At 36.4% G+C, this 20,745-nt stretch overlaps 1 protein-coding gene and 1 pseudogene across 4 annotated transcripts in view; both read left to right on the top strand.

Annotated features, from left to right (window-relative positions):
• CBL (cystathionine beta-lyase) overlaps positions 1-20,745 on the top strand; it is a 247,253-nt gene that overhangs the window by 122,339 nt on the left and 104,169 nt on the right. For all 4 annotated transcript variants that reach the window (XM_089807761.1, XM_089807759.1, XM_089807760.1 and 1 more), the window contains exons 4-7: positions 16,890-16,960; positions 17,106-17,197; positions 17,296-17,383; positions 17,504-17,615. In XM_089807761.1, the coding sequence (XP_089663887.1) occupies positions 16,890-16,960; positions 17,106-17,197; positions 17,296-17,383; positions 17,504-17,615 (363 nt within the window). The remainder of the gene's footprint in view (positions 1-16,889; positions 16,961-17,105; positions 17,198-17,295; positions 17,384-17,503; positions 17,616-20,745) is intronic.
• On the top strand, positions 1,422-2,600 carry LOC149536722 (transcription factor bHLH140-like; annotated as a pseudogene).

Below are 20,745 nucleotides of genomic sequence, written 5' to 3' on the forward strand. Positions count from 1 at the left end.
TTGAGAAGAATGATAAGTTCTTTGTACTCTTGCTTGAAGTTAGACTTGTGAACAGTCTTTGGAGATCTTGAGAAGTTATTCCTTTTATTATCCAACCAGTATTGATTTATGTACATCTGATAATCTTTCTCATTCTAGATTTGCAAAGATGATTCTTTGGTCAGATCTACGCATTCTGCATTATGTGGCCCTTTGAAGATTTTCTCAATAACTTCTAGATCAAGCCTATTAATAACCCTGCCATCAGCATCCTTGATTGTCTTTGATTTTGGGCTGAAACATTTTGCACATTCGAGAACAAACTCAGGTTCCATGGCAACCATGGGAAATGTAGATATCAAGTGAATACGACTTCTCCTAATACATTTCATCGCATGAGCAACAAGAGTTTCTACTCTTCGTAAAAAATTAGTCATGTCGATGTGTCCGATTTTTGTGTCTAACACGTTTTCAAGGATGGATGTGACATGAGATGGAGTTGCACAAGCCAACTCTTTATTAAATTGATATTTCATCTTGCCCTTAGATTTAAATAGTGAGGGCATCTCTTGCGTTTGTGCTGCAACACAAAAATCCCAAAATATAAACACATCATCAGAGGAATTCGCTATACAAGTTGATTCTCGATCAGCAATAAAGGTTCGAGTATAGATTTGAAACATTGTAGATTCGATGAGATAATCTTAAAAAGAAATCATATACATATGCAGTGAATGGAAATGGAAGGTGAAATGAAGTATTATGAAGGTGAAAAATAGAAAAAGATGGATATGTGTGAAGGTGGAACGCATGGGAATGCGTGCAAATGAAGATTGCTGATTTTCAAAAAATGACTTGAGTTTTCAAGATGTTATTGCATGGAAAATTGATTACATGTAAGTGCAACATGTAATAAGGGATGGAAAGTGAGATGAGATGCGAACGCGGATGGAGGATGAGCTTACATGTAAGTGTGGATTGATGGAGCCTAAAAATTCAAAGTTTTAGGTATCCGTTTGAGCATATTTTGTGACTAGAGGTTCCACAGGTCATCCTTGACTGATAATAAAGGAGGAGTGAATAGAACACACGAACTGAACCGGCATGGAGTATAGCAGTTGGGCAGTATTAAGCTCTTCATGATTTTAATCTTTGTTATCTCCAATCTAGTCCACCTAATAGCTACGTAGATTATGCTGATCTCTGTTTCAGAAATTTGTACACTAACAGCATATCAACAATCCACAAATCTGATATATTTGACACAGATATGTATGAAAATGAAATATTCTCAGGGCAAATATATGCAGTAATTAAAAGATATGATGGAATCGCTAAGACAACTGACATTGAAAGTTTGGAAAAGATCTATATTAAAGAATATCCTTGACGTGTATATGTTACTGTGACTACAACATGAGGCATCAGTTTTGGTTTTAAAAATGATTCTGGGTCCAGCAGACCATCTTCCCTCTGATATATATGGTAAAAAAGGCAAAGATGATAAGTTTCAAAGTGGTATGTTGTGCTTCTTTAAGAAAGAAAAGGACGTGCATGATGGTCACCTTGAAAGGAAAAGTACTGAGCAGTTAAATGGTCAAGAGGTGATCCATAACAATCCTAAGAAGATGGATGTGGAGCTCTGTAAACAAACTAGTTCAAGCACTAGACCCCTAGATAGCACAGCAGCTCAAAGCAGTTCTCTTCAGAGCTTTGGTAGTTTTCCCAGGACAATATTTGGAAAGGACTGTGTTTCAAATCTTGCTTTTCCATCCATCTCAACAGCTGACTTCCATTTTGATCACAAGAAAGCAGCTGATATAATTGTAGATAGAGTTTCAGAAGTTTTAATGAGGTACAAAACTATGAATTTCAAACTTGTCCTTGTGGACCTGACTAAGGATTCTGATATGCTTAGGCGAGTTCATTCAAAGGCAGCCGAAAAGGGATTAGACTCTACAAGATTTCATACATTTGTGGGAGACATTACAAAGTTGTATTCAGAAGGAGGTCTAAAGTATAGTGTACTTGCTAATGCTGCTAACTGGTGAGGCGTTTGAAGGCAGGTGGTGGTGATGTCAATTCAGCTATATTCAAGGCAGCAGGTCCAGAGGTGGAGGTTGCCACAAAAGGAACGGGTTAAAGTTCTCAGCCCAGGGAGTGCTCTAGTTGTGCCCCTTTCTTCTAGTTGCCCATTATACAAAAATGAAGGGATAACCAATATGATCCATGTTTTAGGTCCCAATATGAATCCAGAAAGATTTAATTGTCTCCAAGGAGACTATGCTGAAGGATGCAAAGTTCTATATGACACCTATTCATCTCTTTTTGAAAGTTTTATGTCAATCTGTAAAGCACAACAAAGTTTAAATTCTAACCTGGAGATTCCAGATTCTGATTCTTCCAAAAGTGAAATCTCACCTATGAATGAAAATCAGGTCAAGGAAACAAAATTTTCTGACTCCATTAATGCCTTTGCAGTGCTTATGCAATCTTCAAAAAAGAATAGGAATGGTGTATCAGACAAAAAGATGAAATTACAAGAGTCGCCTGTTCCAGATGGAAATAAGAAAATTAAATTGGATACATCAGAACTGCCTACTTCAAGCAAGGAACGATGAATTCCAGTGTTAGAATATTAATTAAGGATATATGTTGTGAACTTCTTGCATAGATCAGAGTATGTCATTGTTGAGAAGTCTGAAGATTGCATAACGGGATGAAGATTTGGCCGACACTGCACCTGCTGTTTAAAAAATAATGTTTCCAAAATTATCCGGAATTTCTTTTGTATTGTCGTTATTCTGGAAGTTCACCTGCAAACTCACCACAATGGCTTCAGCGGTTCCCAATACATTATCACAGAGGAAATTCAGATACATATCAAGGCCGTGGACACAAGGGATATGGGCACCCACACAGATGAATAAAGGACAAAGTCCTCAAATCGCGATGAATGCATATTGTATGTAATCATTTCGCATTTTGTTCACTGACCTGCATCTAATATGTATCTTGTTGTGTTTGTCACAGATGTTCATGCAGAAGAGGGAAATTAGCACTACATGCGTGATCAGAGATAGGCAGAGATGGCAGTCATCAAAGCTCGATGAAGGAAACACGTGACAGGGTTTGGCGCAGGACTCATCTACCATTCTTTAAAGTTAGGAAACTATGCATAATACAAACCTCAGCACATACGAATCCAAAATTCGAAGATGCATACACAAGATGCCCCAGACGAAAATGTTGAGAGAGAAAATCACAGAGCAGGAGTTGCCGCTGCAATAAGGATAAATTGGAGCGATCGAATACAGTTGATGTGCGGATCTTTGGAGCGGAGATTTGTAATGGAGGATTTCTTAAATTATCTTCGGAGAAGGTCTATCTATACCAGTATATCATTTAAATTATTATCATTTAGGTTTATCCAAAGTTTATATCCCAAAATATTGACAGAGAATTAACAATAGTTCTTTAGTTATGAAGAGTCATATTATTTTGATTAGGTTCCGAATGGGTGTGTCTATTCACCCACACACCTTTTCATTATTTATAAATAAGGATGTAAAGGATGCAACAGGATAGGGAGACAATTCATTCTTATTTTTAATTTTTTTAACCTATCCTACCCCATGATGTATTATATTCTTTTAATTGGCGGAGAAATAAATTTTTGAACTAAGCCTATGGATGGTGGATTTTCGATTGAATTCTTGTGCGAGTCTGGAGTCAAGTTGTATTGGATGGATCATCCATAAGGAGTGTCTCCAGTCAGATTTTATTTCCGGATCAGTAAGAAGTATTTATTTAATTTATTTGCATTAGAGTTTTAATTTTTTATTAAGTTGTGTCCTTTATAAGTGTTTTTTATTATTTTCTATAAATATTTTAATATTTGGATAGGTCATTATTGCATTTTAAATTTGATAAACATAGATATTGTGAAATATTTTATTGTTTCCGTATTTATGTCTATATTGTCTCCGTAGGAGCTAAAGTGCATTTTAGACTAATTTAAATTGCGCTCATATAATTGATCCGTTGTGTCTGAATTATTAAAATTGTTTATAGTTTAATATATTGAACTTTATAAAGTTGTATGTTTCAACTAATAATATTGACTCTATTGCCCATTTAATTAAGCATTGGTCTTTTATTCTTAATTCATAATTAATATGCTGACAAATGTTTCATTTCTTGCCTTTGAGGAATTAATATATTCATTTATTGCATTAATCTATATTTATTCTTTATTTAAACATTATTTCAATCATTTACTTTTGTTCTCAACTCATAAATTGCAAGTTTAAAGTTTTCCTATAATTATTGCCATTTGGAAAACTTTTATTGTATTCATGTTCTAATCAATCTGCTTTAAGCATCTTGAATTTAAGTGTTTCGTCTAGGATCAGGTACACCTGCCTCGATCTTCCAGAGCCGGAAGCGCAAGGGATTTGGATTGCATCGATCAATCCCGTCAAGTTGGCCTTAACCAATTGGATATCCCAACATCAAGCAGGCAAGGCTCGTAGGATTCCAATCTGCGGTTTTGGGAACCAACATGGATAACGAATGAGATGTGGAATTTGTACTGACATGAGAAATGAAAAAACATGTATTTGCTCATGGAGGCATGAGTGCATATGGATAGATGAAAATGGAATGTAGCTTGATGTCAAATCAATTTTATAGTCGTCTTGGTGGAAATGTGAAAAAGTACATGGGAAAACATGCATATGACATTTTTGACTTCTGTTTGGAGATGCAATAATATGTAAGACTTTTTATGTAATTGTGTCGTGCGAGTGGATGTGGAAAGTGAGATGAGTGAAAATGGAAGTGGAAAATGAGATTATATGCATGTACGGATGATGAATGAGATGAAATACGTGTAATCACATTTGACGAATGAGATACAAAGTGTTGTGACATAAAAAATGGAAATGGAATGTGATGATGCTCTCACATGAAATGGAAGGCAGAGTGAAATGAAACAAGGCCAAGTTCTTGGGAAAGAACTTGCAACTTCTTCAGAAATGGAGAAAAATCGGAAAGCAAACAAATAAAACACAAAACAAATTTCAAAAGGAAAACATACCTTTGGCAAATGACTCAAACATGTCAACAACCAAAGCACTTCAATGTGCAATTTCGAATTTGGAGTTTGGGAAAAACCAAAAACACGAAATGAACCATTTCATCATTTTTAAAGTAAAAATACACTTTCCATGGCAACAAAATCAAGAAGTGACAATTACCAAGCTAAAATGTGCATAAAATCAGGAAGATAAGCACAAATTTATTAACAAGAAGGAAAATGTCCACTTACATGATGATTATGTGCCAAAAATGGAGGAGGGAAAAGCTTCAATATTGAAAAATTCTTCAACAAACTTAGATATTTTCAAACTCTGCAAGATGAATCTATAGTGGGCAGCAAATGAGGCGTTTTTGATGGACAATGCCAAAAACATGCCCTAAGAATGCTCAAACTTCCAACGTTTTTGGCAAATGCATGCCCTTTGGCCGTTTTTGGAAAAAATGTGAATCTCCAAGGGCATGAAATAAGTCATTTTTCACTTCCAAATGCAAAAACATGACCCTTGATGTATTGCAAATGATTGAATATGCCAAAATGCCTCTTTTCCTTGCAAAAACGTGATTTAAATCACTCTAAAATGGACATTTTTGGAGAAAAGTGTGACTGAAAATCACCATGAAAAACTCGTTTTCAGCATAAAAACAAAACATCTACAGCATGGAAATGCCAAAGGATGCAAAAGTGCCTCTTCTCCTTGAGATTTTTGAATCATTCCATGATCAAATCCAAGTATTGGAGTGAAAATGGGTTCTTGAAGGGCACATACATGAAGTTTCTTCAAAAATGGGTTTTCGAAAGGCAAGAGCATGTTTTTAATGCAAAACACACATTTTGGAGGTGTATGTATGTATTAAAAACATGCTATGATGCAAAATGCACCTTTTGGATGTGTATGCATATATAGATCATTTATGATCTTTGTTTAATGACACATTCATTATTTTACCATAATACAAACTACTAATATTTTTTTTTGAAAGAAACCACATTCTTCAAAAGAGGAGGGATAGATTCAAAAACACTTGTAAAAAATAGTTGTGAATTGTCTTCAAATGACTCAAAATCATCTCTAACTACTTAGGTATGACTTTGAATTCATGCACACTCAACAAAAAAGGAATAGAAGGTTTTTAAAAAGCATAAAAACAAATTCAGGAATAGAAGGTTTTTAAAAAGCATAAAAACAAATTCAACAAACCTACCTGAGAATGAGATATTTCTTGCAAAAGCGGTTGAAACTTGCCTTAAGACCACTCGATCCGCCTTCGATATCTTGCAATCAGCTATTAAGTGCTTTGGAACCCTTATTCCTCCTCTACACAAACTCCAAATCATAGCAAAAAATAACTGGTATAAGAAAAGTATTTTTTTTGGTGTTTTAAGCCTACCATGCGCATGCGGGTGAGTTTATTTTAGAAATTCGCCGAGTGTTTTGCAAAAACTCATCTGTCGAGCTTTTAATAATTGACGATTTTTCCATCTACGCTTAAAACAACATTGGACAAATATCTTTAAGTCTTAAATAAGCTAGTTCTACAATGTGATGGTAAGAATTGTATTGAAATTCAGCCAATTACAGACGATTAATCTTTTTTTGGCATTACGTTTGTTACCCAATCTTTTCCTTGATGTGCAAAGTTACCACCCAAGCGTCCTTTTACAACTTGAAACTGAAGTTGAAGCCTGATTTACTTCAAGTTCGACTTCAACTCCACTTTTTCTTTTCATCCCGGCAAAATGTCCTCCCTGTTGACTTAGGTTCACTTTCTTGAAGTTGAAGTTGAAGCAGAAGTTGATTCGAACTTCAACTTAAACTTCGACTTCGAAGTTTTCTGATGTGTGCTTGTTTTCTTGCAGAATGTACATCGACAGATTATGAACTCATTCTTATAAGCTAGAAGAATGGGTCCACCTTAAGGTGATATCGAAAACGCAAAAGGCAATAATTATGGTAATTATGAGAAGTCGTGCTTAAGTACGGTTACTTTATGGAAAAAGGTGGCGCGCGGATTTTGTGACATCATGAAAGGTTGAGCTTCATGTGGATGTGATGGATATTTACTGCCAATTTCCTTGCAAGTCTTGTCAAAGTATAGGTGGCACGTTTGTAATAAATTTTTCCGCCTGCTCGTGTCTGTTCTTTGATTTTTGAGTAATCACTCCCTATTATTACCCCCTAGACCTGTAGAATGCTCATTTAACTATCTTGAGCTCTTGACGCCAACTGGTAAGCAAGGAAAATGGAAACCTGAACTCTACCCAAAACTGTAAGTGCATTATCTCCCACCCCATCATTTCTGAGCATGGTTTTCATTTCAAGTGTTTTGGTTTAGTTCTGTGAATCTGTATCTTTTAAATTGAACCATGATGATTTTTAGTCCCAAAATGCCTAAGCTTGAGAAACCTTTCCTTTTAAGCTCCCTACCTAAAATTCGGGATACTTTCCTAGTAATCAAAAGCCTATGGAAGATAATTGAGCAGGCGAAGAATGTTCAGTCTGGTCCCATATACTAGAAATTAGCTAGTAGTGGTTTGTTGGAAGCTGCTACCTTCCCACCAGCTATAGAATGCCCAGAACTGGTTGTGGAGTGTGCGAATCACTATGACCCAAATACCAGATGTATAAAGAAAGTTTCAGGGGAGGTATTGGTAAGGATAAGCAGGACAAGTGTCAGTTCGGCTCTAAGAATCCCTCATAAAGAACCCTATGAACCATGGACTTTTGAGGAATCTGAACGCCTATAGTGCGATAGAAAGAAAAATTATGACTCCATAGTGGCTCAAACTTGGTTGCTGAGGCCGGCTAAAGGAGGCTCAAGATTGCCTAAGCCATTGACAATTGAACATTTCACTAAAGAAATAGCAGACATTGTGTTGCTTCTGAATAGGGTCAAGGGCAATGACCATGCCTTTCATTGGGAAAGTTAGATGTATCTTTTCGTTCAAAAGTTTGTTGAAGGTGAGAAGTTCATTGATTGGGCTGACTTAATAGCTGAGAATTTGCATAGAGGCCTTGTAGCAGTAAATAATTTCAGCCAATTCTTTTTGTACTCCTTCCTAGTCTATATTTTGGTGGCATCCAAAGAATCAGAGGGACTTCCACATATGTCCTAGATAGAAGAGATGACTATTTACCAATATTACAAAGACCTTTAGGCAACTGAATCTTGCAAGGAATTCAGGAGGGTCAATGATGTCTTTCTTGGGAGCTTAGTTTTTGAGCTTCAAGGCCATGAAAATCATAGATTATTAGAAGAGTCCATGCAGGCTATTAAAATTTATGGCTGTTTTTATATTCGATTCCCTAAATTTACATATCTCAGAATTGGGGGTTTTTCTGGTGAGCCACTTAAGTTGCCACGATATTGTTTAGATAGTATTGTTTTATCTGAGATATGTAGGCAGCTCATGTTTGTGTTTGATTCCTCCGAAAGTACAAAGAAATCAGTCTTATTCTTGTTCCCTATTGAAATTGGTCACTATAGGTGTTCAAACTACAAACAAGCCATGTTAGCGCAACATGCATTGTCACGTTTCTGCCTCAAACCATATACACCCAGAAAAGAGTTTGATTATGTAGGATTTGCTAGGGAAAATTTTAGGCATGTTCATTAGCCCATGTTCCTCACCTGGAAGATTATTGGGCAAATTGTACCGATGAATTTGGAGTCAGAAAGAGGTTATGGTCTAGGTTGACAATCAATCAGATTAATATGTTTAAAGTGAATCTCAACACCCAAGGGATAGTTGAAGATGAAATTGAGGACGTGATTCACCCATTCTATGTTGAACAAATTCAATACATACCTATCCCTGAGCTCGACTGGACTAGGAGGGAAGAAGATGACCTTTTGTCTCATACCTCAAAGGTGTTGACAAGGACTGAGAAATAGTTGAAATCAAGAGATGTCGAAACGACCACTCCTAAAGCCCCAAAGAAGTACTCAAGAACTAAACACAGGAAGGCGCAGCTCAAACCTAAAGCCATTTCTAACCTTGATGTTGCTGATCGTGTTGCAATTTTTCCTAAAGTTGAAGCTGAAGCTGAAGTTGAAGTTGAAGTTGAAGTAGCTCCCAAGCCACTTCAACTTCAAGTTCTCGAAGAGGTCTTGAAGTTGAGAAGAGTAACTCATTCTAGCACAAAGAAGACAACGTCGAGGAAGGAAAAGGAGATAGTCACAGTCGACCTAGATCCTACCAAATTGAAGGTGAGTCCAGAGCAGTTTCCTATTTCCCTCATGGCTGATAACATCCCGGATCCTCAAAACTCCCCTAAAAATGCTAGTGTTCAACTTGATGCCTTGGCTTTAGCAAAAGTTTCCCCTATGGCAGGTAAAGAACCTACTACTCCCAAGTGACTGGAAACTTCTGTTAAGAAGAAAAGGAGTTTAGTACCATTGTCCATGCCTATTGATGACCTGGTTAGCAAATGCCTTGGAAAGCCTTCAAAAACTAAAAGGGCCAAAATTGAGTCTAGGTTGAACTTTGATTAAAACTCGAGACATTGGACAATTGAAATAGCCAAGCCACCAGAAGGTAGTTCCCATGAAAAGCTCACTCCCCAGGACTATCAAGTATCAAGGATTGACCTTGGGAAGGGGAGTCGTGCTGTTGATATGAAGATTTTTGAGGTTTCAAACAAGAAGATAGCAGATAGAGTTTGGAAGGATGCTCAGGACAAACAAGAAATGAAAGAGGCAATGAAAAGCATGGCACAATATATCAATGTCATCCTGCATCCAGAACCCAAACCCCTGAATGAGATGTCAACGATGGTTGGCCTATCCTCTTCAACCAATCAGCAATTTCTTGATAACCTACAGAAGTGTAAAGTTGTCAAAAAAACGTCTGAAGAGTGGTTGCAGTTCGTCCTTAAAGAAACTGAGCAACAAATCAGGCTTTTGGACAAGGCTGTGAAGGAGACTGTTGTTATCGTTAAAAAGGTGGAATCCAACAATGAGGGTTTTGAAAAGGAAAGAAATAATTGGGTAAAGATGGTGCTTTGGATTGAAGAGATTCAGGGATTTGGTTTGTAGAAATTTCAGGTTGAATGCCCTGTTGCTGGCCTTGATGATAAAACCTTACATGTAATTAAGGATTGCATCGAATGGAGAAACGAGGTGCTAGTCCAGGCAGTCACTGAAATCAAAGAAATAGTGGATGGTTTCAGGCTCGTGGACGAAATCATTTAGAGTGATATGAAGTGGGTCGGTAAGCATTGTGTAGGAAAAGAGAGTGACTCTGTTGCCCCTATGTAGGAACTGATAAATGAAATACAAAGGAAGTTCCAAGAGATCCGAGACAAGAAGACACCATGTAAGCAAGGTTTCTCCAATGTTGCTTATACCGAGGCTATGCTGATAATCAATTTGAAGCATTTGGAGATGTATGCAGAGAAGATAACAGAGTTGAAGAGAGAGGAGATCTGGAAATAGAGGATTACGTATATTGGCTTACCTCATTAGTTGGTTATCTTTGCGTTTTCAACAACATATGAGATGTGGAAAGCCACAAGGATTGCGGCCGGTGCGGACAGTTCCTCCTGATGTGTCATATGATCAATAGACAGTTATTTTTCTTTCCTGTTTATTTCTTGATGCTTTTTAGTTAACACAGTTGTGTTAACGTATGGACAATTTACTCCTGGCGGAGTAATTTTGGATTATATCCAGCCCTATGCCTATATATATGTAATAGATGATATTTGATACGGTTAATCTCTCCGTAGACCAGAACAAAAATACTTTTGTTTTGATACTTTGCACTTCAGAATTTTGAAGTAGAAACATTTCAAATTAGCAGCAAATGAAGTAAAGTTCTATAATTTTATGTGCTGAAACTTCTTGAGGCAGATAATACTGTTTTCTTTGTGGTAATATGCATTCTTGGGAGTGTGTATTATATTTTGAAGTTAAGTTACAATTGTTGTGTGGTCTAGAATTATCTATTTTGGAATCTTGAAAGTTGTGGGAGGTTAAATCTGTATTGTTTACCATTCTCTTTATCTTAAGCATTCAATCATGTACATGATATTGATTTTTAAGATTAAGTGGTTTTTCAGCAACAACATATATCTTGTGTTTGTGAAATGATTTTGAACTTCTAAGTATTTTTAGTAAAATACTTCTTGGGAAGATTTTCCCTCGAAAGAGGAAGAAGGATTATCTTTTCATAAAAGTTAGCTGCACCTTGATTAATATTGAATAAATCTCTAAAGCAAAGAATTCCTTACCAGTTAACAGGAATTCAATTTGTTAGTTTGCAATTTTTCTCTCTTGTTCAAAATTGTTAAAGATCTTGAGAAAAACAGTTTACTAACAATGTTAACCTTGTTGGGTTGTCGTTTGTCCTCTGAAAACTCTCTTCTAATCCCACCCACCAGGTGCACATGTAATTCACATTTTCATTGCTTCTTGGATGTTCATATTAAGCATGAGTTTCCTCCAACACTAGTATAGATGTAGCTTTTGTAACAAAAGAGTGGACTCTTACCTACCTTTTCATATTTGAAGGTATAATGTATAGTTTATTCGATTACTTTTTGCAAATGATACGCATACAATCTAAGTTACTAGTTTGGGTTTTGTTTTGGATTTGAGTTTGATGGTAGGGTTTGTAGATTCAGGTAAATTTTTTTGAGGTCTGGGTTTGTTGATACAAATTTATGTACATATATGCATGGATATGTGGTAATTAAGTTCAAAGTACAACATCGTACTACGTATTAAATAACAAAGCATATTGTACTACTCTATTAATGGTCAAATATTAGTCAAACTGGATTGTCATGATATATTAAACGTAAAAACTAATAGTGTCAAATTGTCATTGATCAACCTATAATGCCCCTTTTTGGGATTGTCGTAAATCTTGCCCTAAAATCACAAGTTCCATTCAAATAGGAAACATAAGATAGAATTATAACTTCACACTATTTTAACATGCCTTTTCACCTTATTCTTAGGGTGTTTGCTACTTAGGGGGTACCATAGGCTTCTTTGGCCTTGTGGATCTTATTAAAATCTTTCATTCATTCATTTCACAAGATAAACCTCGATTTAAGTCCTACAACCATATCAAACAATATTTGTTATATGTATATATGTATGTAATAAATAAATCTCAATTATCTTCATTCTGGTTAGTAATCACTCATATTAATTCAAATACATATAATTATCTTTAGATATGTCCAATCATAATAGAGTTTGAATGGAGCATGATAGGATTGGCTTGAAGCAATCTTCACACTAAGCCCAAAAGCAGATGTACCAGTTGGTCTCTCTAGTGGGATGCTTGTACCTGCATCCCCTATCCACGTATCCTTGTTCATCGTCTTTGAGAGCATGATGAGTTTCAATCAGTGACTTTCCCTATCAACCAATTCACACAATGGAATCCCTTAGAGTATCATAGAAGACGTTGGGAGTCTATCCTTTCCAATGAAGCCCAAGAGCATAGAATGAACACCATGTCATTCAATCTCTTGGCCCCACAATTGGGTTTGGCATACTTGATGGAGCTGTCAATGCTGCTGCCCTCTTATGTAATTCTTCCTTTCCCCCAAATGGAATGGTTGGTTGGATCAAAGTATAAAAAGGATCTTATAATTAATTGTGCGTGTAACAAAACATGATAGCAAGAATGAAAACATATAATAAGAACAATATATATCACTTATTTTAAATCCTATTTAAGAAATGAGACAATATACAATCATCATTGCCCAAACACTGTTGTCTGGCAAAATGGGTAGTTAGGTGGTTACCGGTGCGGACACGGTTGTGTCATTTCATAAGCACCGTACCAGATATTATAAATGTGGCTTTTACTGATGTATTTGGCATCACTGTATGGAACATTATTACTCCTCTGCTTGCATCACCAGTGTTTTGATCATCAAAAAGGTTTCTTGCAACATACTTAGGCGTTCTTTGTTCTTCTATTGGTTCTTCAATATGTACCTGAATTCCACCATTAATTTCAGAAAATAATTCTTGTTCTACATTCTGATTTTTTACTGGTCTTTGACTTGTATTAGCCTGATTTGAATCATCATCTGAGTTATATTAAATGTTCTTTCTTGTACCTGAAGTCTCTCATCAATTCTGACATTTGCACTCTCAACAACCGTCTTTAGTCTCAAATTAACCAAGGAATATGCCTTCATGACTTCAAGGATCAATATTCCCTATTTCATCTTCTCTTTTGATATAACATCTGCTTCCAAGAATTCTGAAATATTTAACAATAGGTGTATGACCAAACCATAGTTCATAAGGTGTTTTACATATTCCATGCCTGATCCAAACTCTGTTCATGGTGTATATTGCAGTATGACTTGCTTCTCTCCAATGTACATGTGATACCTACCTTCAAGTAACATCGCTCTAGCTACTTTTGTCACTGTTCTATTTCTTCTGTCTGTTATGGTGTCTTAGGTGCTGAAACTTGCTTGAGAATACCATTAATCTCACAAAATCCATTAATCTCACAAAATGCATTGAATTAATTAGAAGTAAACTCCCCATCTCTGTCAGACCTCAAACATTTTTTCCTCACTCATCATTCATTCTCAACTTTTGCCTTAAATATCTTGAACTTATCAAAAACTTCGTGTTTTTCTCTTAAGAAAACAACCCACATCATCCTAGTGATATCATCAATCAAAAGAATGAAATACCTCTCACCATAGAAAGTTTTTGTCTTTGTGGGACCACATAAATCTGTATGAACAATCTCCAACTTTTTTGAAGTAGTAAATGTTTTGCTTGGAAATGTACTTATTCTCTGTTTAGCCATCAAACATTCCTTACACATCGTGTTAGCAAGTTTCACAATCTTAGGTAGATCTCTGACAGCATTAGAATTACTCACCTTTAGTATATTATCAAAATTTAAATGACAAAATATTCTATGCCATAGCCAATTGTCATCAACTTTTGCAACAAGACAACCAATCTCTGTAAGATTCAACTGGAGTACGTTACCTCTTGTTCTTGTTCCTGTGACAATCTCATTTCCATGCTTATCTTGATTGAACATATTTTATCAGAAAATTGTAAATGATAGCACTTATCAACAAGCTGTCCAACACTTAACAAGTTATACTTCATTCCATCAATAAAATTTAAATCTGTGTTAGTCTTACCATCAAGAGTAATGGAAGCTTTACCCTTTATGGGAAATGGTGCATTGTTACCAACTCTAACAATACCCTCCATCAGAGCTTTTAAATTCAACAAACTTATCTTTGTCGCCTGTAATGTGATGTGAACATCCACTATCTATAATCTAGTCTGATTTCTTTTTCTCAACATGTGAAATAAGTACTTTTTTTTCTTCAACAAGACTTTTTTCCTTAATAGATACAAATCCAATTCATCTTCATCATCAATTTCTAGAAAATTTATCACTTTTAACTTCAATCTCTTCATCATTAACATACAAACATTGTTTAAGAATCTTTGATTTGTAAAGTCTAGGTTTTACCTTAGATTCTCTTGTAGGACATCTAGTAGAAAAATGACCTATCTTCTTACAATGCCAACAAACAAAAGGAGCTTTTTTTTTTAAAATGCCCTTACCTTTAGGTTCTCTTCTTGCAATCAGTGATACATATGCATCTATCTTTCTCTCTTCTTCTTGAAAGTGAAACTAGAACAAGGATTTTGAATAGATTCTAACTTGTTTCATCACAAATACCTTAATTTAAACACCCCCTTCTTGACTAGATTGGCCCAGCTCTCACTCATAACTTGACTATCTAGCAAGCCAGAGATGCTCAAACTCATCTTTCAGACTTGGAGATTTGAAAATTTCCACGAAGACCACCTAAGACTATGACTCCTACCACCAAAGCAAAGGAGGATGTCCCGATTTGCAATGGAGCAACCATGTGAAAACCTCACAACACTTCTCTCTACAGATGTTGACTGCTTGAAACTCTCCACGAGTGTGACACATCCTTTGTCAATTGATCCTCTTGTGTTTCTTCCTCAACCTCGATGTCACTGGTGATTATTAGCACTTGCTGTTAGAACAATTTACCCATTATTCCGCCATCACACCTCTTGACCTTCGGTTAGATATCCAGGTTCGAACATGCAATAGTGCCAAAGTGTTTACTCCCTATGGTGCTTTAACTTACAGATGAAGTAGGAATATAATAATGAACATATTCAACACAATTCAGGTACAACACAAGTATGGCCGAAAGATGCAGCTTTATTATCAATAACACTTGTACTTTGTATACCCATAACGTCCAGTTCCCAATGGAAGCCCAAAATATATAACATTTGGTATTTGGTTAAGAGTGCCCACAATCAGCAACTACCAACTATACCTGGGAACTATAATCCCATTGCCATTAACTGAACAAAGCAAAATTTATTGTAGTCAGCAAAACTTCCGCCAACATCAATCATTGGAAATTGGTAAGCTCCTAGTAAGGGACATTCCAGAGACTAAGTTAAATATCCATTTCCAAGCACAATCAAAACCCAATTTCGAAATTTTAGGGTAAATAAAGTGAAGTTCTTGTTGGGGACATTATACTGAACCTTTATCATTGTCTATCATGTATGCTGTGTCCTTGCAAATTTGAAAATTGTTTACAATTATTTCTGTGTGGAAACTGTAGGGTTCTGAGTTAAGTTTGAATTTTTTCTGAAGCTTCCGCTTAACTTCATATTAATTGATATACTAAGGTTGCTAGCTATAACTAGTCCATGCTCTCTGCATCTTACATGACCAAAATTAGTGGTGGATAATTATTTTCACATCTGATAGATTATCTAGTCCACATGACATACAAACTTGAGGCTTTAATGGCTTCCAACCCTTTACACCTTTTTATATGGTTGTGGCTCTCTACACACTGGATATATCCCATCGGCAATATTAGGACAAAAGTACACCCTTTCTGGGCAACCTGACCGAAATTCATGATGTGTTTTAACAAAACTAAACCAAATGCAATACATTTAATGGCCAATATTGTGTTTCCCAACATTTTTAGATGTTGACTTTGTGTGCCTTTATTTTAGATTTTCCAAGTCAGCTCTTCATAGCATCCTTAATGTCAAATAGATCAGGCCATACAAGTTTCTGCACTTGAGGTAGGTACTGACTTGCACGTGCTAAGGCCATTTTTCCTGATCTCGAATCTAATGTGAAAAATAACATCTTCTACAACTTTTGGAGTTAAAAGAAGGTCCAATCTATTTTGTAGGACACAAGGAAACTAGCACACACATGCAATGGAGTGATAAAAATCCAATTTTCAGCAGGAGTTGCCCCTTTTAATGATAAAACTGTGTTGATTTCTCCTCACAACTAGTAAGGGATCAAGATATTAGTTAAGTAGTGAAAGATATAAATGCTTGAAAATTTATAAAGTTTTATATAATCTTGGCTTCTGTTTTTTCTGTCATCCCCATTCTATTTTTCTTCTTGGATGAGTTTTATTTTGTAAAGCCAAAGTGTCTATGCTTTGCATTATGTATCTTCTGTGCTTTATAAGTTTATATATTAATGCAATAAGATTTTTATATTTACTAATGTGATAGAGTTTTACACATCTGTAGCAATAAGATTTTTATATTTACTAATGTGATAGAATTTTACACATCTGTAATGTTACCAAGTTCCACTTACATTTCTGTACTGTCAGTAAGATTAACAGTGTTTCTTGTGTATCTTTGTGGTTCTTGTTTGCTTATGGCATTCTGTTCTTTAAATCTGAGAATGACTATATATTTGTTCCATACATTTACAATTTCAAATTTTGAGATGCTTGCAGCCTTCTGCCACAGAGAATGGCCCCTATGATTATACTAGAAGTGGAAACCCTACTAGGGACACTTTGGAAGCGTAAGTGTTTGTTTCTTTCAATAGTCAGTTTTTGGACAGTTGGAATGGACACAATAATCTCAACAGAGAATAGCACTTGGCTTTAAATTGTTACTACAACACTGGACAGGCTTAATGAAAACTGACTGACAAGTCTTTTTCCCAGGCTGCTAGCAAAGTTGGAGGGTGCAGACCGAGCATTTTGTTTCACAAGTGGAATGGCTGCTTTGGCTGTTGTTACACATCTTGTAGAAACAGGTATTACCTTGCTGGCCCATCAAGGTAACCAAATTGCGCTTTTAATTCCTGTAGAAACATTTATATTTATGCTTTTATTTATCTTTGATAAACTGCAGGACAGGAAATTGTTGCTGGAGACGACATATATGGAGGCTCTGATAGATTACTTTCTAGGGTAGTCCCAAAAGATGGGATTATAATAAAGTTCGGTTCTTTACCTTTTAAACTAGGATTGTGATATAGGAATGCATATACTTTCAGTTAATGTTTTATTTATATTTTGTGCTAATGAATTAAGTGGAGTTTTGATTTTTAAAACTGAAGACGGGTTGATACAACTAATGTTGAAGAAGTTGCGGCTGCTATTGGTCCTAAAACAAAAGTTGTGTGGCTTGAAAGTCCAACTAATCCTCAACAGAGAATCTCTGATATAAGGGTAAGTGTTTCTAGATGCTCAAGTATATATTTTGAGGAACCATTTGAATTTTTAAAAGTTTTTAACACATAATATTATGTATTTTGATGTTACCACAATGCTTCTGGTTTTAATTCAAACACAGAAATTACCAAAAGGGATGAGGAATGTTGGTTGTTTTGCATTTGGTGTACACGATTAATAAGGTTACTTATTGTTTAAAACTTTTTTTAATGAAGGTTCAATTTGGGCCTTCATCCTTGAATAAACAATCATGCAACTGATTGCAAACAATTAAGACAAACAGTCTGAACACTACAAGCCCTTATACATAGCCAACTTAACTAACAAGTGAGCACAAAATTCTATACAAGAACCATACAGTGAAACATAAATACTCCATAGAAACTTGGTATAACATAGTTATTAACGTATCATAAGGATTTTCTTCCAAATTATTTTTGGAGCCAACAATGAATATGCCCAAATTTTATATTGAAAAGTATATTATATAATTTGTAGATTTGAGGTAATTCACATGCTATTTAGGGAAATAAACATACTTGTAAAAAGAAAAGCACAGTATGGATAATTTTTTTAGACAAGAAAACACCTTAAGAGAAATATATTAATGCTGATAGATACCAAGTAAAATTGAGAATGTAGGATTGTAGGACTTTGTAGGCGGCAATTATGCCATGAATAGTTAAATAAGACTTTGCAGGATTTTCAAAAGGGTGTTAGTGACTGTTGGAGACTTAACCAACCATGTAGACTTTGTTTGTATGGAGTCTGGAACAAGTGAAAGGTGTGGTTAATGTTGGAACTATTATGCTATGAAACATATAGCATTTTGTCATTTATGGTGCAATGTGATTCTATGCTATTCATGCTATTGTTGTATTTCATTTATCTCAGGTATTATGCAATCCATCTCATCTTAGGCATCTAACATTTTGGTGCAATTGCCTAAAGCTCGAACCTAGAGGTTAGAGCAGTGATGGGTGGAAGGGTGGAAGTATAATGGGTCGTACTTTCGACCAGCAAGTATCGATAACTGATAGTGACATTGAGGAGCAGGTAACCCAAGAGGATCAGCTGATATAGGATCCATTCAGACATGGAACGTAGCGGTAGATGAGTATGTATGATGGGAGGGAGATAAAAAGGGCTTTCCCCATCGCTACAATACGTGCTGACCTCATTGTGAACGAGGTAGTGTACAATCTTCTAGGAAACCTTCTGTGGTTACACATAGACTAGTGGAAGTCCAAAGACATTGAGAAGCAACATAAAGAGAACAACATGACGACAAATACCACAATAGTACGAAGAGAGGAATCAAGGGGAGGAGGAACCACATGATACTAACAGGTGTAATACCTCTAATAATTAATGCCCAACCAACCAAACAAGGACAAAAGGCAACGCACAAAGACAGAGATAGAAGAGAAGTTGTAAGGAGGTCTCTACGTATCCAAGAGCAAGCCAAGAGATGCCAATGATGACAACTAGTGAAACAATCTGTTGGTCCCCTACTGTGCACATAGGGCAGCGGAATACAATCGTCAGGATAGGAGTGAGAAGAGATCGTTAGAGAACTACCACTCGTAAGCAATTCCTGGGCGTACCAAGGATTTGACATTGACAGTTGGGAAGGTGGTGACTTGATACCAACCAAACCATCCGTACATTTCGAAGAGGACAATAGCCAAGAGGCAAATCTCGAAGGGTAAGTAGAGGATTTATTTGAGAGTACCTTGTAAGGCATCGAAAATCTCTTTATTTCAGAGGAACAAGAATTGGGAGAAAAAAGCCAGAGACTTCAAGGAGAAGAGAGTACTGATGCTACAAAAGATGTAACCAAGATGTGAGTAATAGAGGTGGAGGGGTAAAAGACCCATGTGTAGTTGAAGATGCAGAAGATGCACATAGATGTGAAAGAAGAACCAACCGACTGATCTAATAATGTGCATGGTTCCTATCGTACGTGGCAAATGGAAAACCCCTTAGAGAAGCAGAAATTGCTCAAGTTTAGTGGGGATAGATTGGAGGATTTGGTCCACCACTATAAAACGTGTGTAACGATATGGGAAGCAAATGGCCAGGATGACCATGATTACTGGTTGAAGGCTTTTCTTCCCACCCTACGAGGGATTGCAATTGATTAGTACATAGACTTGCCAACAAGGGACAAGGCGACTCGAGGTGACCTGAAAATAGCATTCTACGAAGAGTTCAGGTTGCTCCGCGATGATGATGAAGTGGTAGTAGGAATCTACAACACAAAGCAAGGGAACAATGAGACCGTATGACCCTACTATTGCAAGTTGAAAGAACTCGTCGACAAGTTAGACAACTAGCCAGTGGATGACTTGAAGAAAAGGTGGTTCATCGAAGCACTAAACTCTTCCCTTTGAAAGAAAATGAAGGTGGTACCACCATCCTTGTACACAAAGGCCTTCAATCGGGCAATGAACATTGAAAGTGAAAACAAGACATCGAAAGGAAAGAAATGAACTAGTGACGGTGATAGAACAAATGGGGAGAGCAAAGGGGAGTCTTGCACAATGCAGGCCCTTTGGAAGGACATGATGAGGATGATGAAGGTAGTGCGAGAACGAAACCACCAATGAAAGCAAAGGTAAGGAACTATGGTGTACTGAGTGTAAGATCAAAGGACACACCAAGGCTAACTATCTCAAGGTACTATTTTTTGACATTTGCCAACCACGGGGAAACTCTATATGGAGTGCCCACACAACTTGAGAGTAAGGAGCAAACAAGTGCTTTTTACCCAAGGAGAGCAAGCAATTCCACCTACTACATTGCCATGACAAATGAGTTATAATGCTTCACCCTATGGGTATCATAACAAAGGATAAGGAAACAACAATAACAATAACAATACCACACCAAAAAGCCGCATCTAGGATGATGCAAAGGGATAACCCGTCATACAATGCCATAGATGTAATGAGTGGATTCACTATGCGTGAGATTGCTTGAGCGGGCAAGGAGGCGGAAGCATGCTCTGCAAATAGTGTGGCCTTGGTAACTACATGGGTTGACTACCCTAAGGCGAAGGGGTAAATTTGATAAATCTCATAAGATTTGAGGAGTTCTTGGCAATCACAAGGTCCGAAATGAA

Source organism: Cupressus sempervirens, chromosome 10, assembly GCF_028749045.1.
Source record: "Cupressus sempervirens isolate cs-2001-9-10 chromosome 10, ASM2874904v1, whole genome shotgun sequence".
Taxonomy (NCBI): Eukaryota; Viridiplantae; Streptophyta; class Pinopsida; order Cupressales; family Cupressaceae; genus Cupressus; species Cupressus sempervirens.